Here is a 22986-nt window from a genome sequence, read left to right on the forward strand (position 1 = left end):
GAGTTGAAAACCTATGTCCACACAAAAACTTGCATGTAGATGTTTATAGCAGCTTTATTAATAATTTCCCAAACCTGGAAGCAACCAAGATGTCCTTCAGCAGGTGAATGGATAAACAGACTGTGGTATAGCCAGACAATGGAGTATTATACATCACTATAAAGAAATGAGTTATAAAGCCATGAAAAGACATAGAGGAACCTTAAATGGATATTGCTCAGTGACAGAAGCCAATCTAGAAAGCCTGTGTACTGCATGATACCAACTATATGACATCCTGGAAAAGACAAAACTATGAAGACAACAAAACACCAATAAAAAGATTAGTAGTTGCTGGCAGAGGTTGGGGGAGACATGGGAGTCAGGGAGAGATGAACAGGCAGAGCCCAGAGGATTTTTAGGGCAGTGAAAATGCTCTCTATGTTTCACAATGATGTATATATGTCATTATACATTTGTTCAAATCCATAAAAGGTACAAAACCAAGAGTGAACCCTAAGGTAAACTGTGGACTTTGGGTGATTATGATGTGACAATGTAGGTTAATCTTTAGTAAAAAAAAAAAAAAAAAAGTACCATTTTGATGAGTGATGTTGATAATGGGAGAAATTATGCATGTGTTGGGGTAGGGGGATTTGGGAAATCTCTGTCCTCCCTCTTAATTTTGTTGTAAATCTAAAATTGTTCTAAAAAAGCAGACTTAGAGTGATATGCTATTTCACTCATGAAAAAGGAATAGAAGAAGGAGGAGAAAGCTGCATGCAAAGGCACAAGGCATTGAAATGGGAGAGTGTACTCAAGACCTATTAGGGTGCTGGTTGTGTTAGAGAGATTGGTACCTAGAAGGTCTGTCAAAGCATAAAGGATGATCCTTATGCAGACTAACACTTGACTCAGAGTTGCTCTCATGTCCCTATTCTTAGCCTCCCCAACAAACTACACACGTTTTGAGGATTGGAACTATACTTTATTCATTTCGTATCCACTATAATTTATAGAGTCCCTGGGTGCATCTGCACACACATGCACATATATTCACACACATGTGACTCAGTCACTTAATCTGTGATTGTCTTCTCAAAGGCATGTTTTTTTTCTTTTCAATGAAACATGTAAATTTAGAAATTTTATAATAATGTGCATTTTTCTTATCGCATAAAAAATAAAAGGAACAAAAAGTCACCTATAATTCCACTACTAAAATTGGTGTCTCTCTCTCTCTCTCATCAATTTTGCTTTCAAACCTGCTTTCTTTTTTCACTTCTTTGACATGTTCCCATGTCATTATAATCAACCTCGCTGGGAATTTTTAGTAACTGTCACCTCTGTGGTAATACATCTAGGTAGTTTCCATGTTTTGATGTTGGAAACGGATGTATCCACCTCAATTGCCAAAACTCCTGGCTATAGCACCATCATCTTTCACTGTTGTCCCCCACCTCCACTTCCACCATTGTCCCCCAACTCTCACATCCGGACTGATCTTAAGAAAACAGAAATTTGCTGAACAGCCCTTTAAACTTAGACTAAAACCCAGACTCCCCAGCACAGGCCCCCTGTAATGTGAACTTGCTTACCTCTCTCTCTCCTCTCACTTCGGCCATCCCGGTGTTCAGCCTCTGTGTTCCTGCCACACAGGCCACATATCAGTTTCTCAAACACACCAAGCTCCTTACCACCCCCGGGGCCCTCACAGAGGCACCTCTCTGCCTGGAATGCCTCCTTCTCCCACTCATCCCTGGCTGACTTCTTATCTTTCAGTTCTTGTCTTTAACACCTTCTGAGAGGTGGCCTCCCTGATCACACCAAGTAGCTCCTCTTCCACTACTTAATGACCCACTTAACAACAACTTGTAAACAGATATTTATATGTTGGCTTACTTATGTGTTTTCTGACTTCTCCACTAGATAACTACAAGCTTCGCAAGAGTAGGATTTTTGTCTGTTTTATCATCAATAAACATCCAGACTTGGTATAGGGTCTGACATATGATAGGCTCTCAAAATGCAGACTGCACTGGAGATATTAAGGGAAAATTTAAGGCAGTGGTTCTCAAATATGGTACCAGTACCAGCAGCATCAATACCATCTGAGAATCTGTTAGAAACACAAATTCTCTGGCTTCAGCTGGAATTACTGTTGTCAGAAGCTCTCGGGGTAGAATCCGGTCATAGGTTTTTTTATCAAGCCCTACAGGTGATTCTGATGTTCCCAGTCTGACAACTGCTATTTGTAAGGTATGTGTTTAGTAAGAGAAATACACATCTTTTGTTTAAAAGTTGCCACAGCCAGAATTTCTTAGAATGTGAAATTTGAACCTTAAATACCACCAAATGCCACCTCTAATTTATTGAGAAAAAATGTCCAAAGATATTTTTAAAAAATACTTTAACATGACAATTACTGATGTTCTGCTTATACTTTTGCTTTTAAGACAATAAAACACACCTATTTCTAATGAGCATTAAGTAAAATTATGCAGCACATACTCTTCCCTGGAAAGAGTCCTCAAATGTAAAGCTACTTTCCTACTGATGGTTGAGTATTACTAATTCAGTTAAAATCAGATATAACTATGGAAAAGTGCATTTCCTAATTCTCTTAAGATGGTTCAAACAATGAATTGGTCGGAATGATGTATCAAACACTGTCTTTGAGGTGAATTTTGCCATTAGTGATTTTAGTTATTTTATTTAAGGGGAATCATTAGTTCTTCATATCTGAAGTGTCCTATGGAATGGAGGAGGTTCACTGAGCAACACAATATCAATGAGGTTGCAAGGACAGAAAATTAATCACTGAAAATGAGACTTCAGATTAGATCCAAAATACCTGAGTTATCTGACCTGCATAACTAGGTAAAGTGTGACTCTGAATTCCATAGAATAAAACATATATCCAAGGAAAGAATAAAAATTATGAAGCAAGTGTAGATATTCTTTTAAAAAGTTAGAAAGGAACCAAAGGAGCGAGAGAAACAAAATACTGACTGAATTTCTGTAATGTAACAGTTATTACACTAAGGGCTGTTTTCTAGACTATCTTAAATTATTCTCTCTTCACCCATTTTTATTTGCTCAAAATCAAAGGTTTTCTGTTTTTGTTTTTTTAAATGAAAACCAAAAGCCAAATCTTTCTAAATAGACTAGTGGATGGAGCATAAACTGTGGTTTTCTATTGGGTTCTCAATGAAATAAACATTTCTTTAATATGAGAGCTTCAAATGTACTTAGTGAAAGTCATTTACAGGAAATATATTTGAGTAAACCTTTCCTGATCATGGAGTTTTACATTTTAAATATTATATAATGAATCTTTTATTTCTTTTAAAGAAAAGGACACATTTTTATTTTGGTGATTATCTATATTAGATGATCTAGCCTTGAATACAGATATAGAAGCTACACTTCTGATCTCCAGAGGAAAGCAGTTGACATTTTTAAACAAATAAATAAAAATAAAGCCTTCATAATAGGCAAAATTCATTTTATCACCTTTAAAACCATGAGAAAATTAAGACAGCAGGTTGAAAAACATTTTGTTCCCTAGCTTAAATCACAATAAATTTCATAGCTGTGTCATTTGTTTAACATTTAATGTCGTAAGATATGTTTCTTTAAATTCAGATTTTTTTCAGATATTCTTTGACATTATTCACTAAAACATCTTGCATAAAAATAATTCCTTAAGAGCATCTTAAAAATACAAACTTTTACAAGTGATTATATTTCATATATTTTTGAATCAAGAATAAATTTTAGAGTGGAACTTGTGAATAAATATTGCACTGAAACCAAAAATCAACTACATTTGAAAACAGTCATTCAGAGAGGCAGCATGTGTTATGCAAGATAAAGGCTGATGCTTAAAATATAACAATTTAGATTATATATTTCTTATTTTTAAAAATACATTTCTAATATTTTGAAAAAAGCAGATACACTTATCCTCAATTCTGACAACAATATTATTCTTAGCTTCTCTACATATTTTTAAGAAAACAGAAAAGTAAAATAGAATTGCTAGATTGAGGTACTTTTAAACATACCACAGTCAGAATTCTGGGTTCAGCTGCATCTGGAATCCTTCATTGCTGACAAAAGAGTTTCAAATGACAATCTTTTTTGGAGCACTCTTCAGCATGACAACAGAAAGTTCTTCCTTGCACCGCCTGCTTTTCCATTAGCTAGAGAGTTACATATTGAACGCTGCACAAAGCATTTGACTGGAGGGTTTTTAGACAACTCTATAAATGCCTCAGTCAGAATAATGATTAAAAGGAAAAAAAACTCATGTCTTTATAAGAACTTCCATACTGTCTTTTATTACTGTATTTTAAGGGGGGTGGTTATGGGGTGGGGAAGGGGGCTGCCTTCGTGTGTCATTGGTTAATAGTGTCTATGTATGATTCACCTAAGTGGCATTTAGTCATATGTCAGTGACATTTTGATAACTTTACTGTCAGTTTTTACTAATCTATTGCACAGTCTTAGGTTATCTGAATTGGTTGGGCAGATTAATATAAGAGGTGGGAGGTATGTTTCAGTCTGAATAATAGTCGTCTGACAAACAAAAACTTTCTTTATTGGTGAACCAGGTAATGTTTTTTGATAGCCAGCTGGGGTTCACTAGGATTGCCTATATATTTCTTCAGTTTTCATGGAAATTGCCTCATTTTCTTTTTCACTAGAGAAAGGCACCATAGAAGCATTTGTACCTTCTAAAAAATCTTTTGTCTGTTAAACTTGACACTGCATTATATTGGCTCGGGGCCGCATTTAATGAAGTGATTGTAATCTGAAAGCAACAGAAGTAGCTGTTACCGTATAAGAAAGTAATGGATAAATAAAATTGAAATTGTTTGCCCCCTCTATGGTTAACAGTCACATGATGTGATTCAATAGAGAGTTAAATTTATTTCTGTTAAGTAATCCTCCACAGAATAGCTTGTAATTGGGACTGACAAGATACTGCACTAAGAAGCACTCACTTAACAGATACGGCTTTGAATTAATCAGCATGCTTAAAAGCTGATTTTCCAGTGGGCTCATGAAATAGAACACCTTAACTTCTTCACACAGTAGTTTGAAACCTTTAAACAACAAATGGTAGATTCCTGTAATCCCTGTGTCTAAACTGCCTGTGGCATTAAGAGTAATAAAATCATAAAGATCTCTGTGACTGGGACCCTCATCTGGAATCTTGAGTGGGCAACTTGCAAAGTCAACAGCAAACAGTTTTTAAAAATTCCACAAGCTTCAGAAGTTATCTAACAAACACAACAGTACTTTTTTTGGTTGATATTTTCTTCCCTTTGAAAACAGTGATAGTTGCTCAACATAGTCATATCTTGATGGACTCATCTAGTGGGATTATGAAGTCTGCATGCTAACAAATGGAGGAAGAAGACATGGGGAAGAGATAAGAAGTCTGCATGCTAATGTGAATGGAGGAAGAGGACATGAGGAAGAGAAGGGAAGGGATATTTTACAGTTTGTCAGGATTTGAGCCCAGGAACCTCAACTTTATTATATTCTCTTCTTAAACATAAAACACTGAGGAAAACACAATACTCATGGTCCGTAACAGATAAGATGATTCCTGAGAAATATGAATATGTTCTCTAACAACCTGATACACCTGCCTCATGGCTTCTATAGGCCCCCGTGCATACCTCTGCTATGTACAGTATAGCACAGTGCTTAACAGTGTGGTGGCCTCTGTATGATTCCTGCCTACTACTTATCCAGCTGGATGATAACAGGAAGCCACTTAGCCCCTCTGAGCCTCCATTTCCTCACCTAGGAAAAGGGAGCAAAAATAGACCCTACATTTTAGAGCTGCAAGTATAAATGAACATAGGTCATCAACAAAATCCCTGAAAGGTCCTTAATAAATGTTAGCTGTTGTTGTTACTTAATATTATCATTATTATTAATGTTCCAACTCCCAATCCAGTGTTTCTTCTGCTACACACATAACCTGGAGAGCCTGGACGTAGGAGATTAATGAGGTAGACTTGAGTTTTACTGTGTTCACACAACATTAGTTTTGATCTGACTTCTCTGGCTACCTTCAAGTCTCAGCAGATAGAGAACTGGTTTGATGTGAATCTATCAACAATTGAATCTATAAAATCAAGTAGAAAGATTATCTGCACCATTTAACTGGTATGCCCACACATTAATTTACTAAATTAACTTTCACATCCGATAAACGTACGTAAAATTTCTGCAGACGAGTTATTGCAATTCTGATTTTAGAGCTAAAGTCCTCTATGGAGGCTTAGGAGATGCCCCAAGATGAGTTAAATACTCATGGGGAAAACCAGTAAGCGGGTGATCCAGGAAGCCTACTGTGTGTCTTCATTACCAAGACATTTGTTCCAGGGGAAAGAAATCACTTATGGCACCTTGTTTGCTTTCTAGTATTATTTATGAAATAAGACTTTTTAAATAGACAGGCACAGTTTTCCCTATATTTCTTTCAGGGAACCAAAGACATCGATTCCAACAAATCCATCCCTCACCTAAATGTACCCTCATAATGAAAATGCTTCCATGTCTTGATTTTCTAGCCTCCTGCTCTAGACATAGCTTTTGTGGACGAGAGGAGTGTAGCGTTGGTTTTTTGGGGTTTTTTTTTTGTTTCTTTCCCCCCGATTTACAAGGGTAATTCCCATAATGTGTGGTAGAAACATTTGAAAATATTTAGTCCACTGACTATTATGTAATACCGAGGAGTATACACATTCTCCCTTTGTGGCTACTATTGTTGGTAATACTGTTTGTAATAAGCTTTTTCTTTGTTTATTGATATAAGAGTAAATTACAAACAGGTCAGTTCACTGCTGGGATGTGAGTTAGCCACACAGGTATTAAAATGAAGAACTGCCTACTTGAGAGCAATGTTTTAGGGTTTTTGAAAGGTATGATTAATATAGATGAGTCTATTTCTTACAGTTAACTACTGAACTGGGGTCAGGAAAGCACAGGCTGTTGGAGTCAAAGAGACATGTACAACCCAGCTCTGTTCCTGCCTAGCTCAGAGACGGGGCAAGAAACTTACCTCTTCAGACCTTATTTTCTCTGTGGGTAAAATGAGGCTACACTACTACTTGCTCTCATTGAGTTATTACTAGAATTAAAGTAGATAATTCATACATAAAATGCTTACCGTAGCTTCTGGTGTATAAGTGATCAACACACATCAGGGGAAAAATGAAATGCTATTTAATGATGGTTCCCAGACTGAAAAATTGAAGTCCTGAATTTCTCTTATTTCACCAGTGTAGCAAAGTGGAAAAGCAGTTTTGGGAAGCAAAGCCATTTTATTTCAAATCCTGGATCAGACATTTACTAGCTGTGTGAGGTTTTAAAGTGGGAATGATAATAGGCTTAAATTTAAGAATACATGAAATAAGCTTTATGTCGTTTGAATTTTACCAATCAGTGTAAACATTATAAATACTTGTTGCATACAATTCTAATAATTTTATCTATGAAAAAGAGCTATTTATTTTTATATAATTGGTATCAAACTGTACAGATTGGTTTTTTTTTTTAATCTTTCTTATTATATAATCATACACTGTGATCATTTCTCATCTTTAAATAATTTGGGGACTTATTTTTCAGCATAGTAGCACCTTGTTTGAAGGCAGCACTACTTTTAATTTCATCTTTTACTCTTGAACATACAAGTGCTTTATCCTTGCTCCTCCCAATTCCCTCACAAATTACAGCGTGACAAATATTTTTAAACATAATTCTTTGGGCTAATATCTAATTACATTCTCTGGATAAATTCCTAGAATTGGGTTAAAGGAAAAGATGATTTTAAGGCTTTTAATCCTTAATGTCAAATTATTTTCCAGAAAATTTGTATCAATATACGTATCTACTAGCAAGAAGTAAAAGTGACAGTTTCTAGTGTCAATTCCAGATTTTATTTTAACATTTTTTATAATTTGGTTTAAAATGGCATTGCTTACATTTGCATTTCTGTAATTACTGATACTGCTAATCATTTTACATGTTAAACTTGTTTTTCCGTGATTCTTTCACTTGCATTTATCAACTGTATTATTTTAATGTCTTTGCAAATTAAGGAAATTAACCACCCTTTGCATATATAATCCAGTATGTCAGCTTCTCACCACATCTTGAGTTTATCTCTTACTTTTTAATTTTATTATAATTTTAACTGGTTAGTGTCTAAATAGTCAACCCTATCAAGATGCCCATAATCAATTTTATTGTTGGTGTAGAAGAGTCATTTAGAAAAGCTATTTTTCTAGTCTGTGATTAGAAAAAAAACTGCTTATTTTATTTTTACATATTAATTTTGAATTGGTTAACTATTTAGCTCTTCATTTTGGTGTAAGATGTGAGGTAGGCATCTGAAAACATTTCAATTCCTACCAAATAATTGACCAGTTATTGTGAGAACATTGGCACATTTCTTCAAAGATCAGTATTTCTTTGTGACTTTAAATGCTTCCTTTATCATAACACACACAGACATTTGGGTTTAAGCAATCCACAGATAATGTAGAGGGATTCTGGCTAAATCTTCTGGAAAAAATACACAAGCAATCAATTACTGTAGAATGTGTCCTCACCATTTTCAAGGGAGGGCTTCCAAGGGTCAGGGTAAGCAGTTAAATGGCACAAGGGAGGGAGTTGCCTCCTATGGCCACAGGCAGGATAATGCCCTCCTCAGTATCAGACTCTACAGACAACCAGGCATCCTTTGGGCTGCTTGAAAGGGATTCTTTTTACTACTAGGCAAGGAGATAAATTTACAACGCTGGCCAAAAAGACTAATAAACCAAAATAACTTGCTGTATGTCCCATATTTTATATGAAAATGAAATATTTAGTGTACTATATCCCACAATAGTATTAAATATAAAAAGTATGACTTTATGTCCTAAAGCTAGAGAAATGTTAACATTTTCTTTAGAAACTAACTCTCAATAAATGCAAATAGTAGTTTAAGTTGCTGTTATCTCACAACTGCAGGGGAAAATATGCAAATTCAAAATATTAATACCTGTACATGATTTGGAGGTAAAGAACCATTGAGACAAGTTAAATAGTTGCCAATGTCCACATGAAAGGTCCACTGCAGAAGACTACAGGGGCCACCTCCCTTGTCCCTTCACCATTATATGATCTGTCTCCAATCTTAGTAATTATTCCCATTACCAGCTTAAAGATGAACACCATCTGCCAATGCAGTTGACACAGTCAAACTGAATGGCCTTGTGATTTAAATTTAATGAGCTTCTAAAATATTCATATCAAGATTTTCCTAGTCTATGACCTCCCTCCTGTCTGATTTGATACCTAGCATCCTTTAAGAAGAGAAGTCACTGTAATTTGGAATATAGACTTCTATTCCCAGACTCATTACTGGCAACATCTGTAGTTATTCTGAGCATCCTGAGGGATGGTAGCAGCTGCAAACTCTTCATTAATGTCACTACAAAACCCACGGATTCTAATTCACAGGTTTGCCCCTTTTAACCTAGATTAATTATAGACATTCCCTGTAAATTGTCCACATCTAGAGGCCTCAACTGATGTGTAGAACATGCCTCCTTGATGGAGAAAGGGATTTTATTTCTGAGATCATCCAGCTGGTTATAGGACCTTATCTTCAAGTGCTATTCACAGTGCTCTCTATATTAATGAGACAGAGAAAGGCAAAATGTCCCCAAACTATCTTAAAAACAATCTCTCTCTCCTCTAGAACTTTGCTTGCAGTCAGCCCAGGTGCTCTAGTCTATGAATTTATAGAATTGTTCCTTTTCCTACATTACATTACAAATTTGCTCCCTCAATTTTCTTGTCCACACAGGTGTGACACAGCCTTTTTGTCAAAATATTAAAAAGGGAATAAACTTGCCTTTAAAAAGTTATATCTACACCAATTTTAATGGATGTTTTTGACACTGCTAACAACACACATATGGTTCATGAAGGTAATCTTGGAATTCTGCATGATTTAATGGTACCAAAAAAAGCATTTTTGTAACCAGAGTTTAAAAAAAGATAATTTCAGAAAATTTAGATAGATGCCTAGATTTTGTGCAATTTAGGTTGCAACATCTGAAATCTACTTGGGCTCTGTCGAGTTAAATGGATAATATGAACATGTTGTAGAAAACTTAGGAACAATTTTGCAAATCTTTCCATTTTTGAGAGGAAAAAATTCAATTTATATTAACAATTATTTGTATCAGCAAATATGTTATCCTTTATCCTTTATGGCTGTAAAGGCTTCATTACCTATTGCTGAGAAACAAACTGTCCCCAAACAATTTTTCTTTAGCTCATGATTCTGTGGGTGGGCTGAGCCCAGTTGGGTAGTTCTTCTGGTCTCGGCAAGACCTTCTCACGGGTCTGAGTTTTCTGGTCTTTGTCACTGGATTCTCTCACATCTCTGTCTCAGATGGGACAACTGAACTCACCAGGTTCTGGCCCACAAGGCCTTATCCTCTTTCAGGATAGCTCTTACTTGTTCACACGGTGGAGGCAGAGTCCCAAGGGAAAGAACGTAAGGGCAGGAGTTTTTGGGTTCAAGGTTCAGCACTGGCATGCTGTCACTCCTGCAGCAATCTACTGGCCAAGGTAAGGCCCAAGGCCAGTTCAATAGATTCTGCCTCTTGGTGGGAGGAGCTGCAAAGTCTCACTGAAAAACTCTAGAGCCTCTTAGCTTCTTCTCTTTATATTCATGCCCACCTCCTGAACTGCATCCCACTACCTGGACAACAAGACCTGTCCGTGTTTGCCATCTTTCTCTGTCCTGTAGTGTCAAAATTTGCTCTCAGCAGGTTCCAAATAAATAAAAAATAAGTCCTGTTAACATATCAACATCACTTCATCATATTAGATATCAGTATCAAAGATGTGTTTAATTCCTAAAATATTGAAGAATTTTAGTATAAATGACACATGCTACAAGTTTATGATTTAAAGTAAAATATTCTAAAGATACAATTCCTTTTTCTGAAGATTAATTCTAGAATAAACTGTAATAATTTACAAAGATATTTGGCTCACAAAATTAGCATAAGCAACGGATATAGGATCAAAATAAAATCACCACATTGACTCAAGATCATTCAGGAAATGTTTGTGCAGTGGCTGACAAACCAAGTTCTCAAGTATATGTAAAGTCTATGTACACAATAACCAGTAAACTGGTCAGATGGGTTTCTAGATTTGTTTGTTTTTACAGCTGATGACCTCAACAGAATTTCCTAATAAATTTAACGTAAGATACCGCCTTGGCAGATTTGCAGTTATTTCCTATGAATCCAGATTATAGCTGATGGAAAATCCTGTTAGAAAGCGCTATTTGCTTTCTGTACTCCAATACTTGTCATGACTCACAATGTAGTTTACATTAGGAATTATTTTCCTCTGTGAGTTTTGCTCCTTTCCTGTTGACTCTTAATAAACTTGCTTTGTCATCTCTAAAATGGTCCCTTTGCAATCGAGCAACTTTTGTGAAGAAATACGTATCAGTTACATTGCATAATATACATGGGACTGGTTGTAACCAGCACCATTATCCGAAGCAAATAATGTGTGAGACACATAGCTTCAACCACACAATTATATACATTTATATTAATACATGGTTAATATAAACCATATGAAAGTTGCTATTTTGTAGGTCACAAATGAATGAATATTGTCAATTTTATAAGATCCAACTTTATATACTCTCTCACACACATATATATATGCATATCAAATGATGGGATGGAATAAAAGGAATGTCAGCAAAGTTATAAATTGAAGGTCACGCAGATACCAGGTCGAACAGCAGAAATACAGATCATTGCTTTTTTGAGTTTCTCTGTGGCAAATGAACATAAAGAAAATATCTAAGGAGATTATTTTGCAAGCTTTGCAAGCAAGAAGTGGCTTTTGAACATCTTTTTTTTTTCTTTTCGTAATGGAACCATTTGTTCAAATGTGATTTGTGCTGCACCCTAACCTATGAAATGGATAAAAGTGGACATATTTTGATAGAAGCTAGAAGAGTGAATCCAAAAACAAGGAGGTAATGGCATTATATTTTCTAGTTTGAGTAGAAGTGCAATAGGACTGACAGGACATTAGACTAGGATTTCTTGGATTGAACAACTATAGTATGTTACCATCACCACACATCATTCTTTTATTTTTATGTCAAAAACAGAACATGCACTCAGGTTTAACTATTTCTTCTTTAACATTCTAAAGTTCACATCTAGTCAAAGTGAGACTTGGGAAATGGCTGCCATAGCACAGAAATGAAATGGTGGGTATCATTGGTGGCATGTGGTAAATTCTGGAGAGGCAGATAATACAAATTTTATTTAATCTTAGTTCATTTTCTAATTATTTGAAGCACTTTGTGTCTGTCCTCCTATTCATTGGTGCCGTAAACACATTAAAGAACAACATCTGCTTTTTCCCAATTTTTCTTATAACTTGTCTCAGGCTCAGGTCATTTGGAACAATGCTTTATAGGTAACAGAGACTCTCAAAATATCCGCTGTGTCAGACAGACAGACACAGGGAGGCAGATGAAGTAAACACAGGGAGTTAAACCCTTGATGTGTGAATATAACCTATGAATTCCCAGCACAAAATAGTAACCCTCTTTAACAAAACCAAACCAAAGAGGAATGAATAAATAAATTTGGCACAAGCATTAAGTTTGGCATCTATTTGCTACAATTTGAAATCATTATAGTAGTAATATTTAAACTGTGGCATATTTCTTCACTTACACATTGATGGTGACTAATGAGGGGATTTGCAAAATTAATCCAGGTCAAACCAAATCAAACATCACAGAAAAAGATATTTCCAAGGAAGTGATTATTGGCCATACAGTGACAACTAAAAGCTAAGTCATTCTTTGTGTTAAATTGCACTTAATATCCAAATTTCTTTTACAAAGGAATTCCCACTTTAATCAATAGGAAACAAAAACAAAAGTAAGCTTCGACTGAGTCAGATTTTGTGTTGGAAAGCATCAAAAGGGGATGGTATTTGGTGTTGGATGACCACATTCAGACAGATGCTTTAAAGAATCCACAGAATCATTTTGATGGATGGTGGGATTGCTGGAACCAGGGCTTTTTAAAACTAAACCCCATCCAGTTATTCATCTGTTGAGGAACTATTATTTCAGTGAGGTATTCTAAACCTCCAAGTTGTTATAAAAACCTTCCGCATATTCATCTTTTACTACGCTCCAGATACTTTCAGATGGTTCTTTCATGTAATCATCAAAGAATTCAACAATACATTAAAAGGATCATACACCATGATCAAATGAGATTTATCCCAGGGATGCATGGTTCAAAATCTGCAAATCAATCAAAGTGATATTGCCACATTAACAAACTGAAAAATAAAAATTATATGATCATATCAATAGATGCAGAAAAAGCTTTTGACAAAATTCAACATCCATTTATGATAAAAATGATCAACAGAATGGGTACAGAGGGAATATATCTCAACATAACAAAGCCCATTTATGTCAAATCCACAGCTAACATCATATTCAACAGTGAAAGCTGAAAGCATTTCCTCTGAGATCAGGACAAGACAAAGATGCCCACTCTCACCACTTTTATTCAACATAATATTGGGAGTCCTAGTTACAGCAATTAGATGAGAAAAATAAATAAAAGGAATCCAAATTGAAAAGGAAGAAGTAAAACTGTTACTGTTTGCAGATGACATAATACTACACATAAAAAAATCCTTAAGATACCACCAAAAAACTACTAGAACTTATCAATAAATGCAGTAAAGTTGTAGGACACAAAATTAATATACAGAAATCCATTGCATTTCTATACATTAACAATGGACTATCAGAAAGAGAAATTAAGAAAACAATCCTATTTATAATTGCATCAAAAAGAACAAAATACTTCAGAATGTAACTAAGGAGGTGAAAGATTTATACTTGGAAAACTATAAGACACTGTTGAAAGTAACTGAAAACCACACAAACCACACAAACAGATAGGAAGATATATTGTGTTCATGAATTGAAAGAATTAATATTGTTCAAAGGACCATACTACCCAAAGCAATTTACAGATTCAATGCACTCTCTATCAAAAATACCAATGGCATTTTTCACAGGTTTAAAACAAGTAACTCTAAAATTTGCATGAAAACACAAAAAATGCTAAACAGCCAAAACAAGCCTGAGAAAGAACAAAGATGGAGGTATCATGCTTCTTGATGTCAAACTACAAAGCTACAGTAATCAAAACAGTATAGAACTGGCCCAAAAGTAAACCACATACGTCAATGGAACAGAATAGAGGGCCTAGAAGTTTATCCACACTCATATGGGCAATTAGTCTATAAAAATGAGACAACAATACACAATGGGGAAAAGACAGCTTCTTCAATAAATGATGTTGAAAAAACTGGAAAGCTACACACACACACAAATCAAACTGGACAACTTTCTCACATCATGCACAAAAATAAATTTAAAATGGATTAAAGACTTAAATGTAAGACTTAAAACCATGAAACTTCTAGGAGAAAATATAGGCAGTACACTCTTTGACAACAATCTTAGCAATATTTTTTGTATCTGTCTCCTCAGCAAGGGAACCAAAAGCAAAAATAAGCAAATGAAACTACATTAAATTAAAAGGCTTTTGCACAGTGAGGAAACTACCAACAAAATAAAAAGGGCGCCTACTCGATGGGAGAAGACATTTGCAAGCAATATTTCCAATGAGGGATTAATATCCAAAATATATAAAGAACTCAGATAACTCGTTATCAAAAATGACAGATTCTGATTAAAAAATGGACAGAGGCTCTGAATAGACATTTTTCCAAAGAAGACATACAGATGGCCAAAAGACGCATGAAAAGATGCTCAACATCACTAATCTTCAGGAAAGTAAATCAAAACCACAATGAGATATCACTTCACAACAGTCAGAATGGTTATTATCAAAATGACATAAATAACAAGTGTCAGCCAGGATGTAGAGAAAAGAGAACCCTAGTACTCTGTCAGTGGGAATGTAAACTGGTGTAGCCACTATGGAAAATAGCATGGAGATTCCTCAAAAAAATTTTAAAATAAAACTAGGATATGACCCAGCAATACCACTCCTGGGTATTTACCTGAAGAAACAAAAACACAAATTAGAAAAGATATATGCATTCTTATGTTCATTGCATCCTTATTTATAATATCCAAGATATGGAGGCAACCTAAGTGCTTGTCAAGAGCTAAATGGATAAAGATGTGGTATCTATACACAATGGAATATTACTCAGCCATGAAAAGAATAACATCTTGCTATCTGTGACCATATGGAAAGACCTAGAGGGTATTTTGCTCAGTGAAATAAGTCAGATAGAGAAAAACAAACACTGATTTCATTTACATGTGAAATTTAAAAACACACAAAAAATGAACAAATATACCAAAACAGAAACTGAATTATAGATACAGAGAACAAACAGGTGGTTGCCAGAGGGGAGAGGGATGAGGAGAAGAAAGCAATAGGTATGGAAGATTAAGAGGTACAAACTTCCAGTTGCAATAGAAATGAGTCCTGGCTATGAAACATACAGTGTAGGGAAATATAGTCAATAACCATGTAATATATTTATATGGTGACATACTGTAACTAGACTTAGGGTGATCATTTTGAAACATACAGAAATACTGAATCGCTATGTTGTGTAACAGAAACCAACATAGAGTTGAGGACAATTATACTTCAAAAACAAATAAACTTGTAGAAAAAGAGATCAGATTTGTGATTACCAGAAGTGGGGAGTGGAATGAAAGGGGAACTGGATGAAGATGGTTACGAGGTACAAACTTCCAGTTATAAAATAAATAAGTACTAGGAATATAATGTTCAACATGACTATAACTAAAATTCCAGTATGCTGCATATGAAAGTTGTTGAGTAAATCCTATGAGCTCTAATCATGAGGAAATATATAAATACACGTATTTTTTCTGTTTCTTTGATTTTACATCTATATGAGATGATGGATGTTAACTAATCTTATTCTGGTAATCATTTACTGATGTATGTAAGTCAAATCATTAAACTTATAAAGTGCTGCATGTCAATTATATCTCAATAAAACTGGAAGAAAAAAATTTCAAGCACATACATGATTCTAATTTTACAGATGATGAAAACAAGGCTTAGTGAGTTTAACCTACCAAAATTATTACAACTATAAGTAGTAGAACTATAATTCAAATCTTGGTTCATTTGATATTAAAATCCATGTTTTCATTAATCATGATGCCTCTAGAAAAACAAGACACAAGAAGCAATAAACCCCTAAAGAAAACATTACTAAATACTTTTATATTTCAGATTGTTTATAAAATTCTGTTTGATAACATAAACGCATATGATGTCTACATATAACTTTCCACTTTTGAGCCTTAAAGATATAACCTGTGTGATGTTCTTACTTTCTCCAGCACAATATAGATTAAAATGGAAAAGAATTGAATGATTTTAAACATAAGAGTCTTCAAATGACTAACTGATTGTTTAGTTTGTGTTACCTTAGGCAATCTTGTCCTGTGTTCAGAATTACTTTTGGGAACAAAGTCCTTAATGAGGCGAGATCGGTCATAATTAGCGTGTTCTGATTCGTCAGTGTAATCCTTATCTTTTCCTAGGGCTAGAAAAGAGAAAGAGAAAATAACATCCATTTTCATCCTTCTTCCTTTTCTATCTCTTTAAATGTACTAATCTCTTTTTATTCATGTTTTCCCAAGTTTCAACCAAGTATAATTTTAAATGACCCATGCATCCAATAAATAAGCACAAAAATGTAATAACACGGAAGCTTGCCTGTTATTGGATTAATGCCAACACTACAGTAACTTCCATAAGAATTAAATGTATCTCTGTTATTTAATGTACTTCAACTTTTTGAAAACAAAATTAAAATCTTGCAAACTCTACTGGACACATCATCTCTTTTGAACTTGAAGATAGAGATATTTATAAGAATTCAATAGAATTTTGCTTTTGAAAGCAAATATAAAACATTTATTTGTTTAATTAAAAATATTGACTTTGATAATTTATTTTCTTAAAATTTATAAAATTTCATAAATGTAAATTTGACTGAAGAGGGTAAGAAGTTTGAGAAATCACAGAAGAAATAACAAACATTACAAAAGAGACGAAAAAGAAGATTGAAATGAAACCACAACTGCAAAAAAGGAGTGAGAACATTGAAATATAGTAATTACCAAGTCAAAAAGGGTAAGATACTGAAATATAAATTACACATAAGAATTTATATGAATAACGAACAAGTAATAATTGATGTAACAGAGTATAAAATAGGAAATATCCATGGTAGATGTAAGCATAACCAAGAACTGTGGACATGCGTCACAAAATTTGTGTTCTAGGTGATTCAACTAACTCTTCAAATTCAAAACCAGACAGACTCCTAAATATTTAGTCTTTTCAAATAAATGAAAATGTTTTAGTTATTTTATTCAATCTGTTAATACCTATCAAAAATGAATTTTGACATGGACAACTATACATACATTTTCAAGAGTTTAATCATGTGATAATATTATAACAGAATAAAAAATTTTGTTTATATCACATGCATTAGTTTCTTTTATTAGTAATGCTTAAAATCTGCTATAACATATGATGCCCATGTACATCTAGCAGTATCAGGTTATGAACAGTGGTATGAACTAAGACTGGACGGGTCATATTATGTCTTGGGATGTAGTTAATTACTAATTATGTTAAAATGCCCTAGGCATTTAGAGTTATACCTAGACCTATTAATAATAACTAATACTGATTGACAGTTAACATTTGCTGAGTACATACTAAGAGCTAGAAATCTTACATGTATAATTTCCTTTAATCTTTCTGACAACACTATGAAGTGTGTATAATTTTAACCTACATTTAATAATAAATAAACAAAGGCATATGGAAATTCAGTAGCATGGCAAAGTCACCAAATTAGTAAAGGGTGCATCTAAAGCTGAAACACATCGAGGACAACATACAGAAATGCTTAAAATAAAATAGTAATCTAAAAAGCTAGGTTTTTTTTCTATTTTGATATATTTTATTTTAAATATGCTTTCCATTCTGAGTGAAACTTCATAAAACAATTTAAAGACAAAGTGAAAAATTACAGTATGAAAAGAATGTGAAAACTACTCTTTATTTTCGTAGTGGAATGGGAGTTTCCCCCTCTTCCTTGACCTTTTTTTTCTGTTATTCTTGCCAAAAGTTTGTGTGTATAATAAATAGCAGAATTAGGAAAAAATGCAGTTAGTATTAATGCCAATCATCATGTGAGAGTGACAATGAAGAGAACCACACTGCATTTTGAATAAGAAACCTAAACCCTTTTCCATTAGTAGGATCATCTGAAATATAAACAAAACCTACCAATATGTTTTGGTTCTTACCAAGCACACAGAGTTTTATTTGTGCAAAATTCAACCCGTGTGCTAAAAAATAAATTAAATTTCTATTAAACTGAGTAATTTAAGCAATAACACTAAGTTACACCAAATATATATCATATTTTCTTATCTTAAAATGCCTTTCCCCCAAATTTTAGCATTTCTGAAATCAGGATGGGTAAACAGCTCGTGTATTTATTTAAGATGGTAGCAACACATTTTTCCTAAAAGTGCTTATTAATTTGATGATGCTTCTTGCAATTGATAGTATCCTAAAATCAGGAAGTTTAATAATTAAGAAAAAAACACTTTTAAAAAACAAAACCATCTAACAACTTCATGGTACAGAAGATAACAGGATAATTTTGGTTATGACAAATGGAACTATTGCTGCTCTTCAGTAGCTGAATGATAGGAAGACATACACCCTTAAAAATAAACAGACAAACTGGATTTCATCAAAATTAAAAGGTTGTGCTTTAAAAAAATCATCAAGAAAGAGAAAAGGCATACACAAATCGATCAATCTGATATACCACATCAACAAAAGAGAAGATAAAAATCATATGATCATCTCAATAGATGTAGAAAAAGTATTTGATAAAATTTGAATTCATTCATGATAAAAACTCTTTCCAAAGTGTGTATAGAGGGAACATCACAATGTAATAAAAAGTATTTGTGATAAACCCATAGCCAACATAATAGTCAGTGGTAAAAAGCTGAAAGCCTTCTGGCTAAATTCCAGAACAAGACAAGGATGCTTACTCTCACCACTTCTATTCAACATAATATTAGAGGTTCTAGTCACAGCAATCAGACAAGAAAAAGAAATAAAAGGTACTCAAATCGGAAGGAAAGAGGTAAAATTCTCATTATATGCAGATGACATGATAATTTATATTGAAAACCCTAAACACTTGACACAAACTCTTACATATGATGAATAATTCAGCAAGGTAGCAGTGTACACAAGATTAATATACAGAAATCTATTGCATTTCTTCACACTAACAACGAAATATCGGAAAGAGAAAGTAAAAAAAAAAATCTTACTTAAAATCACATAAAAAAATAATACCTAAGAATAAACCAAATCAAGGAGGTGAAAGACATATGCTGAGAACTATAAAACATTAATAAAATAAATCAAAGATGATTCGTGGACTGGAAAGATAGCCCATGCTCTTGGATTGGAAAAATTAATGTAGCCAAAATGACCATAGTACACAAAGCAATCTAAAGATTTAATGTGATCCCTATCAATCATTTAATGTGATCCCTAGCTCATTCTTTTTCATTATAATGCTATTTTATTTCATTATGTTGTTACATTGTATTGTAACTGCTTAAGCATCTGGAAATGGATAATGTAACTCTTGAACAATTTTAAGTATGTGTGAGTGATCGTATTAGTTGGTCTCCACTTACTTACAATTGTATAACCTTTCCATACGTTACTAAAGATAGTATGTTTTAGGACTGCCAGAATAGTTGAGGCTGAAGACTAAAATAAGAACAATAAATCAGGTCCAAGATGGAAGCATAGGAAGACCCTGGACTCACCTCTTCCTAGGGACACACCAAATCTATAGCTCCATAAGGAACAGTTTCCTCAGACAACTAGATGAACTGCTCCACCATTACAAAAGATAAAAGTACCACACTGAGACAGGTAGGAGAGACCACATTTGACAGTTTCACCAAAATCCCCACTCCTAGCTCAATGACATCCAACTGGGAGGGATTTCCTCAGCTAGCATTTCTCTCAGAGGAGCAATGGGTTTGTGCCCTACATGAAGCACCCCAACACTTGGGATCTACACCAGAGAGACAAGCCCCCAAAACATCTGGCTTAGAAAACAAACGGGAAGACATTCAAGGGGCCCAAAGGACCACAGGGAACTGAGATTCACCTTTTAAAGGGCTTGCATGCAGTCTCATTCACTCCAAGATTCTGCACAAAAACAGCGGTTTAAAAAGTGCTTAGAATATATGTGAAGGAGATTCATTTGCTAATCTTAAAGCATCTGCTAGGAGGACAGGGGATAGCTGAAATGCTCTCCAGAGACAGAGGCACTGGTAGACACCATTTTTGCACTCTCTACCTGCCCTGTTAGCAAAGGCCCACAAGTCAGATCCTTCTGCTGCTTGCTAGGGCAGGTAGGGCAAGAAGTCACTGCACTCTCCTTCTGCCTTGCTGATACCGGAAAGCACATACATAATACTCCCTCACTTGCTATCTGGAGCCAGGGAACATGAATCGTCACAGCATTCTGCTCTCTTCTAAAGCGAGCACAAAGGTACAAACAAAGCACTTTCTCACTGCATCACTGAAGCCTGCAGTCAGGCACAGTCAAGGCAGTTTCTCTTTTCCTCAAGCCGGCAAGAGTGCCCAGCTTCCTATACTCTCCAGCTGACTCACAAAAGCCAGCAGGTGCCCTGGTGGTATTTACTGATCATCTAACCCTGGTGGCCAAGGGGGCTGGTTCCTGGTCTCCACTGGCCTGTAACAAATAATCAGAGTCAGTTCTTGGCAGACTACCACCCTCAGGGCACTGCACAGACAGCAGACTGAAACACTGAAACATACCCCCATCTTCTTGTGAAAAAAAGTATTTATTTATGCTGGAGCTTCAGCCTGAGCAACTGACTTAAGGCTTCCTACACACCTAGAGGCTATGGAAGTACTTTCAGGGAAGGAGGGGGTTCACATAGGGAGATAGCATCCTTTTGCACTCCCTTGGCCATGCTACAACTTGGCAGTAGCTTATACACTTATCTGGAGCCCTGATTTTTGTAACTGTCACCCAAGGCCACCCTTAAATCTCTTAAGAGCAGTATAATTTAGGATTGCAACCCCAGGGGATAATATATATTTGCATACTTTAAAAGATGCTGCCTAAAGGCATGATTTCTACTCAGCCTGAAACTAAGTACTAAATTAGATTCCTTCCCTTGAAGGAAACATATAAAATAAAAATCTCACTGGTAAAGGTTAACATATAGAAAAAGTAATGAATTAATCACTTATAAATTTAGTGTGAGGGTTAAAAGACAGAAGTAATAGAATTAACTAAAACTACAAAATTAATTAAGGAATATAAAACAAAAAGTTATAAAATGTGACATCAAAAACATAAAAGGTAATGGGGCAAAAGTGTAGAGCTTTGGAATGTGCCAAAATTTAAGTTGTTATCAATGTAAAATAGACAGTTATGTACACAGGATGTTATATGTGAGCCTCTTTGTAGCTACAAAACAAAAACTTGTAGTAGATACACAAAAGAAAAGAAGGAATTTAAACATAATACTAAAAAAATAATCAAACCACAGGGGGAGAGAGAAAGAGAAGAAGAAAGAAACAGAGAGAAACTACAAAAACAGCCAGAAAACAATTAGCAAAATGTCCTATCAATAATTACTTTATATGTAAATGGGCTAAATGCTCAAATCAAAAGGCATAGAATGACTGAATGGATTAAAATAAAAAGATTCATCTATATGCTGCCTACGAGAGACTCACTTTATAAGTGAGAACATACACAACTTGAAAGTAAAGGGATGGAAAAAAAAAAATTCCGTGCAAAGGAAAACAAAAGGAAAGCTTGTATAGTTATACTCCCATTAGACAAAATAGAATTTAAAACAAAAACTCAAATAAAAGACAAATAAGGGCATTACATAATGATAAAGGGGAAAATCCAACAAGTGGATATAACATCTATAAATATATAAGCATTCAACATAGAAGCACCAAAATATGTAAAGCAAATATTAAGAGACTTAAAGGGAGAAATAATACAATACAATAATAGTAGGGAACTCTAACACCCAAATTGTATCAATAGATAGATCATCCAGATAAAAAATCAATAAGAAAACATCAGCCTTGAATGACACATTAAACTAGATGATTTTAATAGATATATACAAAACATTCCATCCAAAAGCAGCAGAATACACATTCTTCTCAAGTACACATAGAGCATTCTCCAGGATATATCACGTTAGGCCACAAAACAGTCTCAATAAATTCAAGAATACTGAAATCCTATCAAGCATCTTTGATGATGCACAACAGTATGAAACTAGGAATCGATTACATGAAGAAAACTACAAAACCACAAGTATGTGGTGGTTAAGCAACATGTGTCTAAACAACAACTGGGTCATAGAAAAAAATCAAAGGAGAAGTCACAAAATACCTAGAGACAAATGAGAGCAAAATCTATAGAATGGAACAAAAGCATTTCTAAGAGGGAAGTTCATAGCAATGCATGTCTACCTAAAGAAATAAACAAACAAAATTCAAATAAACAATCTAATTTTACACCAAATAAACTAGAAAAAGAAAAATAAACACAACCAAAAGTTAGTAGAAGGAAAGAAACAAGAAAATCAGAATGGAAATAAATAGCATAGAGACTAAAAAGATAATAGAAAAGATCAATGAAAATAGGAGCTGG

General features: G+C 34.4%; 1 protein-coding gene across 7 annotated transcripts in view; it reads right to left on the reverse strand.

The window, feature by feature from the left end:
* ANO3 (anoctamin 3) overlaps positions 1 to 22986 on the reverse strand; it is a 360413-nt gene that overhangs the window by 149803 nt on the left and 187624 nt on the right. For 4 of the 7 annotated variants that reach the window (XM_031459864.2, XM_064492497.1, XM_064492496.1 and 1 more), the window contains one exon: positions 16616 to 16734. In XM_031459864.2, the coding sequence (XP_031315724.2) occupies positions 16616 to 16734 (119 nt within the window). Of the gene's footprint in view, positions 1 to 1577; positions 2474 to 4049; positions 4991 to 16615; positions 16735 to 22986 lie in introns of those variants that run through there. The other 3 variants (XM_064492498.1, XM_064492501.1, XM_064492499.1) reach the window with 3 other exon arrangements.

This window comes from Camelus dromedarius, chromosome 12, assembly GCF_036321535.1.
Source record: "Camelus dromedarius isolate mCamDro1 chromosome 12, mCamDro1.pat, whole genome shotgun sequence".
Taxonomy (NCBI): domain Eukaryota; kingdom Metazoa; phylum Chordata; class Mammalia; order Artiodactyla; family Camelidae; genus Camelus; species Camelus dromedarius.